The 12,905-nt window shown below is 39.4% G+C and overlaps 1 protein-coding gene across 3 annotated transcripts; it reads left to right on the top strand.

Moving 5' to 3' along the window:
• Positions 1-2,754: 2,754 nt before the first annotated feature.
• On the top strand, positions 2,755-11,270 carry synpo2la (synaptopodin 2-like a). Of its 3 annotated transcripts, XM_028468487.1 has the most exons (5): positions 2,755-3,179; positions 5,259-5,410; positions 5,564-5,871; positions 5,941-6,282; positions 7,637-11,270. In XM_028468487.1, exons 1-5 carry the CDS (start codon positions 3,078-3,080, stop codon positions 10,198-10,200), a joined length of 3,468 nt encoding a protein of 1,155 aa, XP_028324288.1. In that variant the 5' UTR covers positions 2,755-3,077; the 3' UTR covers positions 10,201-11,270. The 3 variants fall into 3 exon arrangements, with proteins under 3 accessions (XP_028324288.1, XP_028324287.1, XP_028324289.1); XM_028468486.1 differs by having other exon boundaries at positions 2,756-3,179; positions 5,564-6,282; XM_028468488.1 differs by lacking the exon at positions 2,755-3,179 and adding an exon at positions 3,303-3,442 and having other exon boundaries at positions 5,564-6,282.
• Positions 11,271-12,905: the final 1,635 nt, after the last annotated feature.

Raw genomic sequence — 12,905 nt, 5'->3', positions numbered from 1 at the left:
ACGTTCCTGCACAGATTGAGACACTCAGGTTTTGTTCAAAGATTCACTTTCTAAACCTGAAAACAGAACAAGCTACACAGGTTTTATACTTTATCTCGTAATAACATTTATGAATGTCAAAAGCTCACAGTAGCTTAGCTGCAGTGATTAAATACAAATTTATATTTTTCTTTTCTTTTATTTGATTATATTGTTCTTGAATCCTACATTAAAAAAGGGTGATTTGAACCCCAAAGGAAGAAATATGTCATTTAGTCTTTCGAGGTTTGTTTTTATTCATTTATCTATTTTTTTTTTTTTTTTTTTAACTTATTCTCTTAGGGTTTGCTTTGTTTTAAGAAAGAGGACTTGTAAAGACCACAGGCATTGATTTACTTTATTAGTTTATCTGTCAAATTTTGTATGATTGTTCGAATAAAAATAAAGAATTTAGAAGAAAAAATAATTTTTAAATAATTTGTAATATATTTTTACAAACATGTGCAACTCTTATTTATTTTAATAAAGCATCAGGAGAATCTGTAACTTCTAATTTGCATATATTTATTCCCTCTTTTGGTCCTCTGGTTTGATTATAATTATTAGTTTTAAACCTATAGAATACAATGTCAGTGACAACAAAGGAACTTGATAGAACTCATACCAAATGGAGTTTATTGTCCACTTCCATCTCCACTTTAAACATCTGAATAGTATTTAGTATGTTGAAAACAATCAGTTGTGCTGCATCTTTAAATTATTTAGGCTGCAACAGATTAGACAAAAATATATATTTCTTTGAAGTAATCTGTAAATTTTAGATTAAAAATAAATCACGAGCTGTCAAAGCCTGCGAGAGACACTCTGACACAAACTGGGGTTGAAAGTTCATGATGTGTGGAGTTAAAGTGGAATGAGCTGCAGGCGATCTCAAGTATAAGTCAGTGCAGGTAGAATGAAGTGAATGTGACTTTCATTGCCATGTATTTATTTAGCTGATCAAGTCAACCTCAACGTAACCTCCTACCTAGCTGCATCGGAGGCAAATAGAGTTCATTGTAAAATAGTGATAATACTTGGGCTTCATAAAAGTGGATAAATTTGGAAAAATGTCATTGTTTTGGGCTGAAATTGCCCTAAACGTGTGACATTGGTGAGGTTAAAGCGAGTGAAAGAATGTTGTGTGCAATTATTGCTCAGTTTGAATTATGTTCATAACATGGCAGTCTTGTTTTCACTTCCCTCTAAGCTGGGGATCCTGATTCCTGGCTGGCAGCAGCTGGTTGGCAGTGTTTGTCTCCCTGGCACTGATGTCCACAGTTAAAGGGCACAGAGTTTGTGCTCGCTGCTTCTCCACAAACATGCCTGTCAACATTTTTCACAGGATGGAGTGGTGAGCCAATGCTGTAGTCATAAATACACACAAAATACATAAAAAGCAAGCAAATATAGGGCACATTTTATTTAGCTTTTTGGCAGGAGGAGAAAATCAGACGAGGGAGTGAAAGTCAAAGTTTTTTGTTTTAGCTCTACTTTTATAATTGTTATAACATGAAATTACTTATTGATCTATCTTTATATTTTTGTGTGATAATAATGGAGACGATGAAGGACTTAACAGCTTTTGTTTTAGAGATAAACAGTGATTTGACATGTAGTGCTTTTGAAGGATGATGCATCTATTATATATATGTATTTTTTTTTTTTTTTACGGAATGCGTTTTAAGGTTGGCTTTGATCTCAGACAAATGACAAAAAACAAAGCACTCACTAATAGATTTTTTAGTTTGTTTTAATGTATTATATCACAGTGCAGCTTCAACATAGGTGTGAAACACGGTCAGATTAAAATATATTTTCAGAAATCACACAAAATCTTAAAATCAAGGAGCCAAAGCTTCAAAATGAACAGACTTCATGTTGCCCACTAGAGGGCAGTGTGGCAAAAAAAGTAGCTTTCATTGGAAACCAACAGCACTTGATTGATCAGCTCTATCGACAGGTCTTAAGACCCATAGGAGAATAAAACAAGAACATTTGCATTTAAAGTCTTTGTGTCCCATTGATGATTTTGTGTCTAAATCACATGGATCTAGTTTTAGTCATAGAATAGGGATTGGTATTCTAGGTTTGGAATTAAATTATAGTCCTACTTTTAAGACTAGTAAAAAATGTAAAAAAATGTTTTTAGTGTTTTGTAAATTACATCCTCAGTGACTGTTTTTACCTTTCCAAAGAAAAGACCCAACAGTTTCATAAGGAAGGTCAGTGTCATCTTAAACTCCCTTTCCAGATTGTATCCTGTGCTACTTAGGTGTTGTTGATAAACTTATGAGCAAAAACCCTAAAAAAAATATTCAGAACTGAATCATCCAAGCCCAAAATAACAATCCAATCAACACAAAAATGGGAGTTTTTATCAAAAACCATCGTGAGTGACCGTTGGCCATTCTAAAGTAATCAATTAGCGCTGAATTGTGTTGATTCATTCATTATATTTGAGGACAACGGCTGGGACTTCTCTAAACGTTCCATATGACCTTAAAGGCAAATGACTGGCAGTCATTTGGATGTTCCCAGTGTCAACTTTGCCTTGGTCCACAGAGATGCGAGCAGAACAGCAAAGGTGCTGGTGGTTGTACTATTTTTGGAGGGGCTATCAGCCACCCACTGGCATAGGTCTGAGTGACAGGACAAGTGTTGGGGCTGGACCCTCCCCTCACTCATCTCGGGGATGGCATTCCTCAGTGTAAGCAGACCCAGACCCCATCCCATAATATTTCGATCTCTTTCTGCCTGTAGCGTTCCTTTGACAAAGACGGTTGGTCAACTTTAGGCATGGGTGGGCATGTGTGTGCACGAGTGTGTGTGTTGCAGTGCTAGCACTGGCCTTGGGGCTCAGAGGGAAGTTGGTGTCTGACGGTGTGACAGCCATAGAGCAGGTCAGAGCTCTGAGAGGGGGCCCTGACGGTCAACCATGGGGCCAGGGCACTAAGGAGACTCCTCGGCAAACAAGAACCAAAACCACCAGGAATATAACCAAGTAAAGAACAAATAGAAGATTAAAAAAAAGACTAAAAGAGTGAGAAAACAGAATAATGGTGACGGAGGAAGTGATCGTTGAACTATCTGGCGGAGCACCATGGGGATTTCGTCTTCAGGGGGGCGTGGAGCATCAAAAACCACTTCAGGTGGCAAAGGTAAGGCCAGCATCTCACAGGGTTTTACAAATGAGATCTGTGGAGCTTCATAACCATGTTGGATTCTTCAGTTTTACTGAAGTTGCAGTGAAACATTATCTTGGATATCTTAGGCTGTGATTTAAGGAGCTGTGAACAAAGCTGCAATGGAACGTTGGCTGATGTGCAGCTTGGTTCGTAGCCTGGACATGAGTCATGATCTGGTTTGAGAACTGATGATTGATTGAATGAACTTTACACTTTAAGCACTGCTAGCTGTGGATGTAAGTCACCCAAATATCTTCCACTGGGTTCTTATTTTTCTTCATAAAGCATAAAACTGACACTGTGTGTAAATTTAACTTGTCTTTACGGGGTCCTTAGTGTGTTTGTAATAGGAAGTTCCCCTTTGTAAAAATTTCCATTTTCATCAGTCTTTCATTTGCTGTAGTACTATTTTTTATTTTCTTTCTTAAAATGTACATGTCCTTTATTACATTATACCATTACATTTGGTGGCCACATTTCACCCAACTGAAGCCATCTAAAATTCTTGATTTGAGAAAGCAAAGTTATCTATAATATACTAAAGAGAATATGTACAGGGAAAATAATCAATTAGGCTAATGTGGAAATAGAAAAAAAAAACAACTTTCCAGCAGATTAATTTACATTAACGTCCATATTTTTTTTCCTAATTGATCATTATTGATACTTTGTTTGAAATTCCCAATACAACTAGACTAACTCAAGACATGTCACTTTGTTACTAAAATTGAAGCATCCTGATTTATGTATTTTACTTGATTTACAGTATTTAAACTCAGTCACTATACATATGTCACACATGCTATCAATATTTGTTGACTGAGCAAAAGTTATTTTCCAGATGGCTATTTATAGTCAAGTAGGAGGTCTTGAAATAATCTAAGATGTGTTTCTCTCCTCATTTAGAGAAAATGGTAAACCGTAAACTCTTACAATATAAGTGTACAAGAAAATTTAAAAGATCCTAACTGTATACAGATTTTTAAGAACTGGGTTTTAACCACCATCTAAAAAAAGAGAAGTATAATCAGTGTTATCTTTCTTGGAAATAGTTTGTATTCAATGAAGAGCACACTTTGCATGACTGATAAAACATTCAACAACGATATTTCTGCAAATGTCAACACGATAGCATGTGAGACCAAGTGACCTCTACACTTGTAGGAAGCAGTTTCTGTCCGACCGAAACTAGCGCACTCCTTCACCCCTGACATCATGAAGCCACAGCCTTGTCAGGTCTCATAGTATATCGTCCTGGACAGGTGGAGCAGTGAGAAGCTTCACGAAAAGGGCCAGTGTGTCAGTGTCAGGTTTGTGCTTTTGTGAGCGTGCAAATGCGTGTGTGTTTATTTATACGACTGTCTATTTTTGTAGGGGCCCGTGTGTGGTGTATGTGCAGGAGCATGAGAGGGTATTAAAACAGTTATGATTTGTAACCACAAGGTGACTGACTGAATGAATAACTGACACCCTGGGCCACAGACAGACGCACGCCACTTTAAATGGCTTTGCTAAATGGGGACGCAGGGTTTCATTACAGTAAAGCATTATCAGCTTGAAAGAAAAGTAATTAGGCCATACAATAGCAACACATGCTTGAAATTGTAGGAGTGATCATTATTTTCTTTTTGTCAGTGAATGACATGGCATTAACGGAAATGAGAGATTTTAGGTGGAGAAAATCTGATTGCACTTTAAAAGCAAAGTACTGGTACCCATTGCCACCTAGTATTTACACTAGTGTATATTCGTGATCCATATATACAGTAATATGTGGCAATATGCATCTCTCTGGACAAAACAACCCAAGCAAACAGTTGAAATAGAGAAATTAAATGAAGCCAATGCAGTAAAAGAGCAAAGAATTCTTGTTATCAAACAGGAGTAGGAAATGCCTCGGAAGGCCAATATTATGGCATACTTTTAACTGTTAACCTTTACTGTGATATTCAGGTGTCCTAATGAACGTGAGAGCTGCATTAGCCTTGTTCTAAAAGGCATTGAAAAGCATAATATACAGCTATGCTACTGATCAAAACTTTTCTCATGCAGGTGCGTAAACGCAGTAAAGCCTGCCGGGCTGGTTTGCAGGAGGCTGACGAGCTGGTATCCATCAACGATCAACCATGTGGAACACTCTCCCATGCCCAAGCCATGACCATCATTGACAGCTCCCCTGGGATACTACACATTCGAGTCAAAAGGTCAGAGAAAAGAAAGATCCGGAGAGATCGATAGTCTCATTAGCACATTCGGATTGATCAAGATTAAGTCGGAAAAACAAGAAAAATACTATTGAAATAATCAATTGTACCTCTTTTTTCTGTTGCTGTTTTAATTTCTTTACTTGTCCACAGAGCTCCTGTTGGTTTTCAGTCTGTGGTGTTGGTGACCAGAGCCCCTTCTCCCCGAATAGATAAAGAGTACCGTGCTTCATTGCGAGTGCTGTCTCCAACTAACACCCATCACGCACCAGTCCGTGAGGTCCACCGTAGCCGCTCCTCACTGACCAGTGGGTTGACTTCTCCACCTGGTAGTGAGGCTTACTATGGTGAGACCGACAGCGATGCAGATGTGGCTGGCTACGAGAGGCAACGCCGGCAGAAGCGCCGCAGTCCCAGCAACTCAACCCCAGGGAAACCGAGCGGGCGAGCATCTCCCGAAGGTGGGGAGACGTCAGAGATGAGTGGCTACGACAGTGCCCCAGATGCACATGTTAACCCTCGTTTGTTAGATGGCTGTGGGGGTGAAGGAAATGGAGGAGAGGGGCTTCCCGGGGTGGCAAGAAAGGAGGTGATCTACCAACCTCCTGGTCCAGGGATATGGTCATCCCAGACATCCACTGAGACTTCCTCCATAATTTCCTCAGCAGATGACCAGGGACCTCGAGACGCAGGACAAGAGGAAGACAGTGGCTTTCTGGAACCATCCAACGTGCCACTAGTATCTCCTGAGAGGGCAAAGGAGGCTTTGATGCTCAGCTCCCGAAGTCAAATGGTTCCCATGGTGGGTCCTCTGAGTAAACCCATTGATGAGGAGCTCTCTACAACATATATGGAAAAGGCTAAGCAAGCAAGTGAGTAGAGCTAAGGAATGACATATTTCACCTTATCTATACACATTACTTTGAAAAGCACCCTCACTATGTTAGAAAAATGTTAATCAACTGCCAAGCTTTGCAATTAATATGCATTCCTGATATAGTTTACTTTATTTGCTATTTTTCTATTAATCCCCATAGAAACATATTACTAAACTAATTGTTAAAATGTAATATATTTTAGGATATCTTAAAATTGGCTAAAAAAACTGAAATGAGACTTAAATCCACATGGGATTCAGATTAGTTTAGGCCCAGGATCATTCATACACACACTGCAGGGCCATCCTTAATCTTGGAAAAAAAACGTGGTCTTACATGTTCGTATTAAAGTGACACCCAATCACCCACACATCAACATTTTTTTCCAAACAACAAGAACAGTAGTTAACCTCAATTAGCTAAATACAGAAAACTGACTAGTATAGTTTTCCATATTTACCTCCTGTTATGTCTGTAAAAAAAAAAAAGTCCAGCAACCAATCCATGCATACTGAAAAGCATTCACAGCTGTTTTTAGGCACCAAGCAACAAACCTGAGATGCCCAATAGGCACCTTCCTTGTTCCCATTTTATTTTGCATGAATGTTGCTAATCTTGAATGTTATCTAATACTTTCAATGAAAAAAAAAAAAAAATAAATAAATATATTTAACATTATTATGTTTTCACAACACTGAATAGAGTTCTGCGGAGAGAAAAATATGAATCTTACCAGCTTGTTGATTTATCCACGAAAAGCTCAGTAAACAAGCAAGAGAAGTTAATTAAGTTAATTGGCTCCTTTAAGAAGTTTTTTCTGGTAATTCCCCCTCACCTTCAGAGGAACACTAACAATTGAAGTTACAGTCCTGTTTTACTCATATTAGTCCTGTTGGATGTCCTACTTTAGATGCTTGTGTTAGACTAGCCAATAACTGTCTTCATATGGCAGTTCTGAATTAGGCAGTTAATGATAGTGTACTTAATCTTATGATTTGGTAAAACGTGTTCTGTGTGCCCTTTGAGGTTCTCCTTCCAGTCACCTATCACAAAACTTTCCACCAGCTTATATATTTTGCCATATTAGAGTACATTAGTCTAATAATGTGCAAATGTATCCTTCACCTCAGCTAATGTGAGAAGCTGATGGCTTGCTTGGAATTTCCCCGGAAGTGCTTCTGTGACAAACTAAGAGATGGATGCTTTCTGAATGCTGTCAGACAGTCAGGACAGGTTTAGACTTCCAATGGGGAGCCAGTTTGAAGTTTGAAAGGTCAAATGTTTTGTTTCAGTAATATGTGCGGTTCTTGTTATCTAATAAGTGCTTTGACTATTTTTTATTACGCAGAACTAAACCGAGGGGACACACTGCAAGACAAGCATGTAAAAGAGGCCAAAAGCAAATGTCGAACCATTGCATCTCTTCTGACAGACGCCCCAAACCCTCACTCAAAGGGGGTGCTGATGTTCAAAAAGAGGAGACAACGTTCTAAGAAGTACACTCTTACAAGTTTTGGTAGCATTGATGAAGACAGATGTCAAGACTCTCAAGAGGAAGATGGTGTATTCCCTGGTAGTGAATCTGAGATTGATGATGATAGCTTCTCAGCAGCTCCAGATCCAACTTGGGATAGCGACTATTTGGATATGCTTGAGAAGAGGGCAACTGCCGGAACTGAAGGCCGTGAAGATGGAACAGAGATTACCACAAGTCCAGGTTTAAGTAACACGACAGGTAAAGGTGCTCAGTTGTTTGAGCAACAAAGAAAGAGAGCTGCTGAGCATGCCAAGAAGGCAGAAGTGGCACAGCCACAGGTTCTTCCACAAACTCAAGTGCAAGAGCATTCTCAGATGAGTCAGTTCAAAGTGGAAATGCAAGCACAACTGCAATCAAATCTTCAACAGCAGCACACAAATTCACCTGGCCATTCATCCCAACAGCAAACACTATCTGACACCCTGGGTCCAGTTACTGCTACAGCTCATAATGGGGACCTGTCCTACTCTGAAGCAAACGCAATCAATACAGTGATTTCACCTCCACCTGTGGCACCCAAACCATCCACTGCCTCTGTGGCATTACTGGTCAATCCTGCTCCACCGTCTGAAACACCATTACCAGAACTACCAGGAGGTAATGTTCTCAACAGAACAGCACGTCCCTTTACCCCTGGTTTTATCAGCATTCGAGCTGCAACGGCCCCTGTAACGTTCCGCCCCCCTGTCACAAAAACTGCCCAACGCCCCGTTTCAGCTGTTGTTGTGCAACCAACACTCTCAACTCATTCTGAAATGGCTAGTAATGCTCCGCCAGCAGCTCAGCAGGTTCTTCCTAGTCCTTCACTTGTATACTCCCACCCATCATCTGCTCTAATCTCTACCTTTACTCCAAAATTAGAAGCTCACCCTCCAGCCATTTCTACCTCCATGGACATAATGCAACGATCACAACCAATACCTTCACCTCATCAGGCACAACTTGGATCCACAGCCTTAGTGCCTGCTCCTTTCATGCAGCCAATCCAACATTTAACAATGGCTCCAACTTTTCATTCCCCAATTCCTCAAACATCTGTTACAACTAACTCTGCTATCCCACAGCCTTCACTTCATGCACCAATTCCTCAGTCTCCATCCCCACAAATCTCGATGACACCTGTAACCCCAGCGTCAATGATCTCCCAGCCTGCAGTTGTACCTCCAGCTACTAATTCTGGTCCAGCAGGTCGTACAGGAATCTTGCTTGATGCCCGGCGGCGTGGTGGCAAACCCAAACCAATGTTCAATGTGCCAGAGGTCAAGAAAAACTCTCCTAATCCTGACCTTCTTTGTTTGGTACAAAATTTGGATGACAGGTCAACTCGTTATAGACAAAATCAGCCCCAGGATGAGGCAATCTATGACGGTGCTCAGGAAGAGTATGGTGAGGCTGACACAGGGAGGGCACCTCCTCCTGTGGCGCCTAAGCCACGAGTAATCCACGAGGTCCCACAAATTATGCAAGCAGGAGGTAAAGGTGCCCAACTCTTTGCAAAAAGGCAAAGCCGCATGGGAAGGTATGTAGTGGAAACTCCACCTGAAATGCCATACCAGCAGACAATAACCTCCCATGGTGCAGTCCAACCCTTTGATAGCTCCCAAAGTCCCTCCCTTCCTTGTCAGTGGAAGTATTCTCCAAATGTTCGTGCCCCACCACCTATTGGGTACAACCCACTCTTAGCCCCCTCTATTCCTCTTGGCCCTCAAAGAGACACGAGTAAGCCAGAGAGCCATGGTAGAGGAAGTTCTCAAAAAGAGGGCATCAAGGCTATAGATTTCATGAGAAGGCAGCCCTATCAGCTCAACTCTGCAATGTTCAACTATGGAGGTAGTGCCAGTAATCTGTCTCCCATAGCCCCTTACCAGCCACAGCAGGGAGACTATACAAGAAGGATGGTTGGCAGCTCTTTAACCTCACCTAAGCAGATACCTGTCAAAACCGCTCGTGTTTATGAGATCAAGCGATTCTCAACACCAACACCAATGTCAGCTCCAACTTTGGCTCCCAAGGTCATTGCACCCCGCTCAGCCACAACCCTTGGAGAACGTTTGTCAGGTTCTGACATGACCTCCCCACCTCCTGTCGCACCAGCCTTCCCTTCAACTCCTTTCCAACAAACTGGAATTCCCAACCTCCCAAAATTCTCCTCCACCCCTATAAACCCTGTCCCGCCTACAGTTGCAACCCCTTACAGTCCAGCTTTCTACACTGGTGGGCTGCAGACAGCCAAACAGTTTCAGAGTGCTCCCGAGCTTAGCATTCTTGCCTCCTTGCCCCCATTGAAGTCTACCACCGTCCAAGCACCGAAACCACATTTTGTTGCCACCAAGGCAGGAATTCAGCCACGGGTCTGGAGACCAGGAGCAATATGAGGAGCATCAATTCAGTGGATATGACACTGGGACTGATGTAGCTATTCTGCACCAGTAAAACCAATATGTGAAGGAATAATGAGGAATACAAGCAGGCTACTACTGTTATCATCATTAATTCATTCTCTATACATATTTCTATAGTGGGCCACAATTATAGACAAACACACTCACACTCATTCACCAAACATACATGCTAAAGTACCCGGATAAAACCCACACAAGCATGGGAGGCGCATACCAAATTCAAACAAAGTTTTAAGGTAATCAAACGTAAGCCGTTTGGCGGTGAGGCAGAAGTGGTAACCACTACGCCCCCGTTCTATATTAATAATTTTTATTATTATTCTTATTATAAAAATTTGCAAGTAATTTGATCAATTTGAATATCAAGATAATATTTTAGATTGTGGTTTAGACAAAGGGCAAGTACAAACTCCCTCTAACCTGCAGTAGTTTAGGATGGTGATAAAAGTCCAAGAAATAAAATTAGCTCAACACAAAAAGATAAAATAAAAGTAATTTTAAAAAGAACATTAAAACAAACTGAATTTTTAGCCTGTCCTGGGAAAAGTTTGTGTAAGGCTTTGGAGATGTTTTCTAACGATAGCAAATAAACATCAAAATAAAGCCTGTACTGAATTATTCTTTCAAACTGTTATTTTAATGAGCCAAAGCTTCAACAGGATGTATGTTTTATATTTTACCCAAGCAGATGGAACATTTAATTTGCGTATGTTTAACTTAGAAACTAATAGACTAAATATCTGTCTTGTCTTCATAGCATTTACTGTAAATGGATATTTAAATCAATTTTCTCAAAAACATTATGACAATGTTTGCTCTTAGTACTAAATACTCGTGCTGTCTATACCCAGAGAGAAATGCTGTCTTCTTGCACAGGTCACATTCAACAAGTTCCTTTGGCTGTTATTGAATGCCCACTTGTCACTGGATACTACAGTTTCTATTTTCTTTTCAGGGCTCACCAAAGCCTTCTTAGTGTCAGTGTGACCGCTGCAGATTTATGTAAATTCTTAACTTTTATTAAACAAATGACAAAGTTGAAATAATGTGTATTTTGTTTTGTCAAGCTTTCATCAAATCTGAAGGGATGCATTGGGAAGGTGATGATATGAAAGGCACAAATGTTTGTAAAAGGGTTTAAAGAAAGGGAATGACTGTCGAAAGAGGTAAATGTAAGACAGATTACTGGATCGAAAGCAAAAAACAGATTTCTGATTCTGTACAGTTTGGGATACCACAGTCTTTGGATAAAAGATAAATGAACAGAGAGGTTTGTTTTTAACTTGTTGGTAAAAGTCTGAGAATGTTGTGAAAAAAAGTCAACTTGTCTCTTTTCCTTCACAATGGCTGCTTTTAAAAGGTGAGACTGTATATGGCTTTGTACCTCAAAAGACTGGAAATGTCTGTAAGGAAAAGTGGAAAGAATACAAAGAAGGAAGATGCTATCAGGATACGCTTTAGGTTTTTATTTCTTATCTGTTTTATTATCGTGGCTTTTGAAAAATGAATAACTGAGCTTGGAGAAATGAGATGCAAATCATGCAATATGTAAGAACTTGTTAGCGAGTGTAGCTAGGTGTGAAAATGTTCGTTAAATTACAGAGTATAAATTTATACTGACTACAGGAGACAGGACATTTTTAGAGGAATAAACTTAGACTTGAAAGCTTCTCAGGTGTCTTTTATGTCTGACTTGATACTGCCCCCTGTTGTAAAAGTGTGATACTGCTCTTTGTGTTGAATATTTAAAGAAAATAGTACATTAACAAAGCTATTTTTTTAATGAATAAAAATAGAACATTCTTCTATAGTTAAATATATTTATCTGACAACACACAGCAGAGGCTTTCTCTGGAGTCCTATAATGCATCATTAGAGCTATTAGACATTCAATTTAAGGTGCTCTAAGCTTTCATATTCAATAGGAATGGTTTCAATGTTAAAAAAAAAAAACAATAACATTAAAGTTTGAAGTTCTTTTAGCTTAAAAAAAGCCAAGATATGGATTTTTTATGAATAATAAAAAAAAAACATTCTATACTATGCCATAAAAAATTCCCAAGACCGTGAACTGGAAGCACAGAAAAGATGGATGTATGAAGGTTTATATTTTCATCGTGCTGGGCAGCTTTCAACAAGACATTTTGTTGCTGACCTCTGTACTCAGGGGGTGCTTATATATAGGGCTGTTAATATCTAAACACAAGACTATTTGTGAACGATGGAAATGCCATTTTCCCAGGTCACTGCTGTAATTAAGAGTTGGCTCTAAATTTAAACGGCCAAAAAGAGATCTCATTAAAACAAGTTGGCTTATAAATCCTTTACATTTTCTATTGATGAACTCTTAGTTTAAGTGAAAGCAATGTTTTTCTCTATGTAACATATTACATTCTAGCATGCATTCATTTAAATCTGAATATCTAATCAGTAAGAACTGCATTAAAGCAGGAAAATAAAGGTCTACATCCAACATTAGGTTGTTTGATGGGAGGGAAAAGTCCCAACTGCTGGTGCTGGACATCCATAAAGCTTTTTTTAGAATGTAGACTGATGATGGGTATAAATATACAAAGAACTGAACGATCAATTTCTGTTATTTTAAGAGAACGTTGGACAAAAGGATACTCATTTCCTCCAAAACTGTGAATAGCACATCCAACAAACTCATAACACAT

Source organism: Gouania willdenowi, chromosome 15 (assembly GCF_900634775.1).
Source record: "Gouania willdenowi chromosome 15, fGouWil2.1, whole genome shotgun sequence".
NCBI lineage: Eukaryota > Metazoa > Chordata > Actinopteri > Blenniiformes > Gobiesocidae > Gouania > Gouania willdenowi.
Note: the sequence above shows the minus strand (reverse complement) of the source record. Positions and strands in the feature narration are given on the sequence as shown.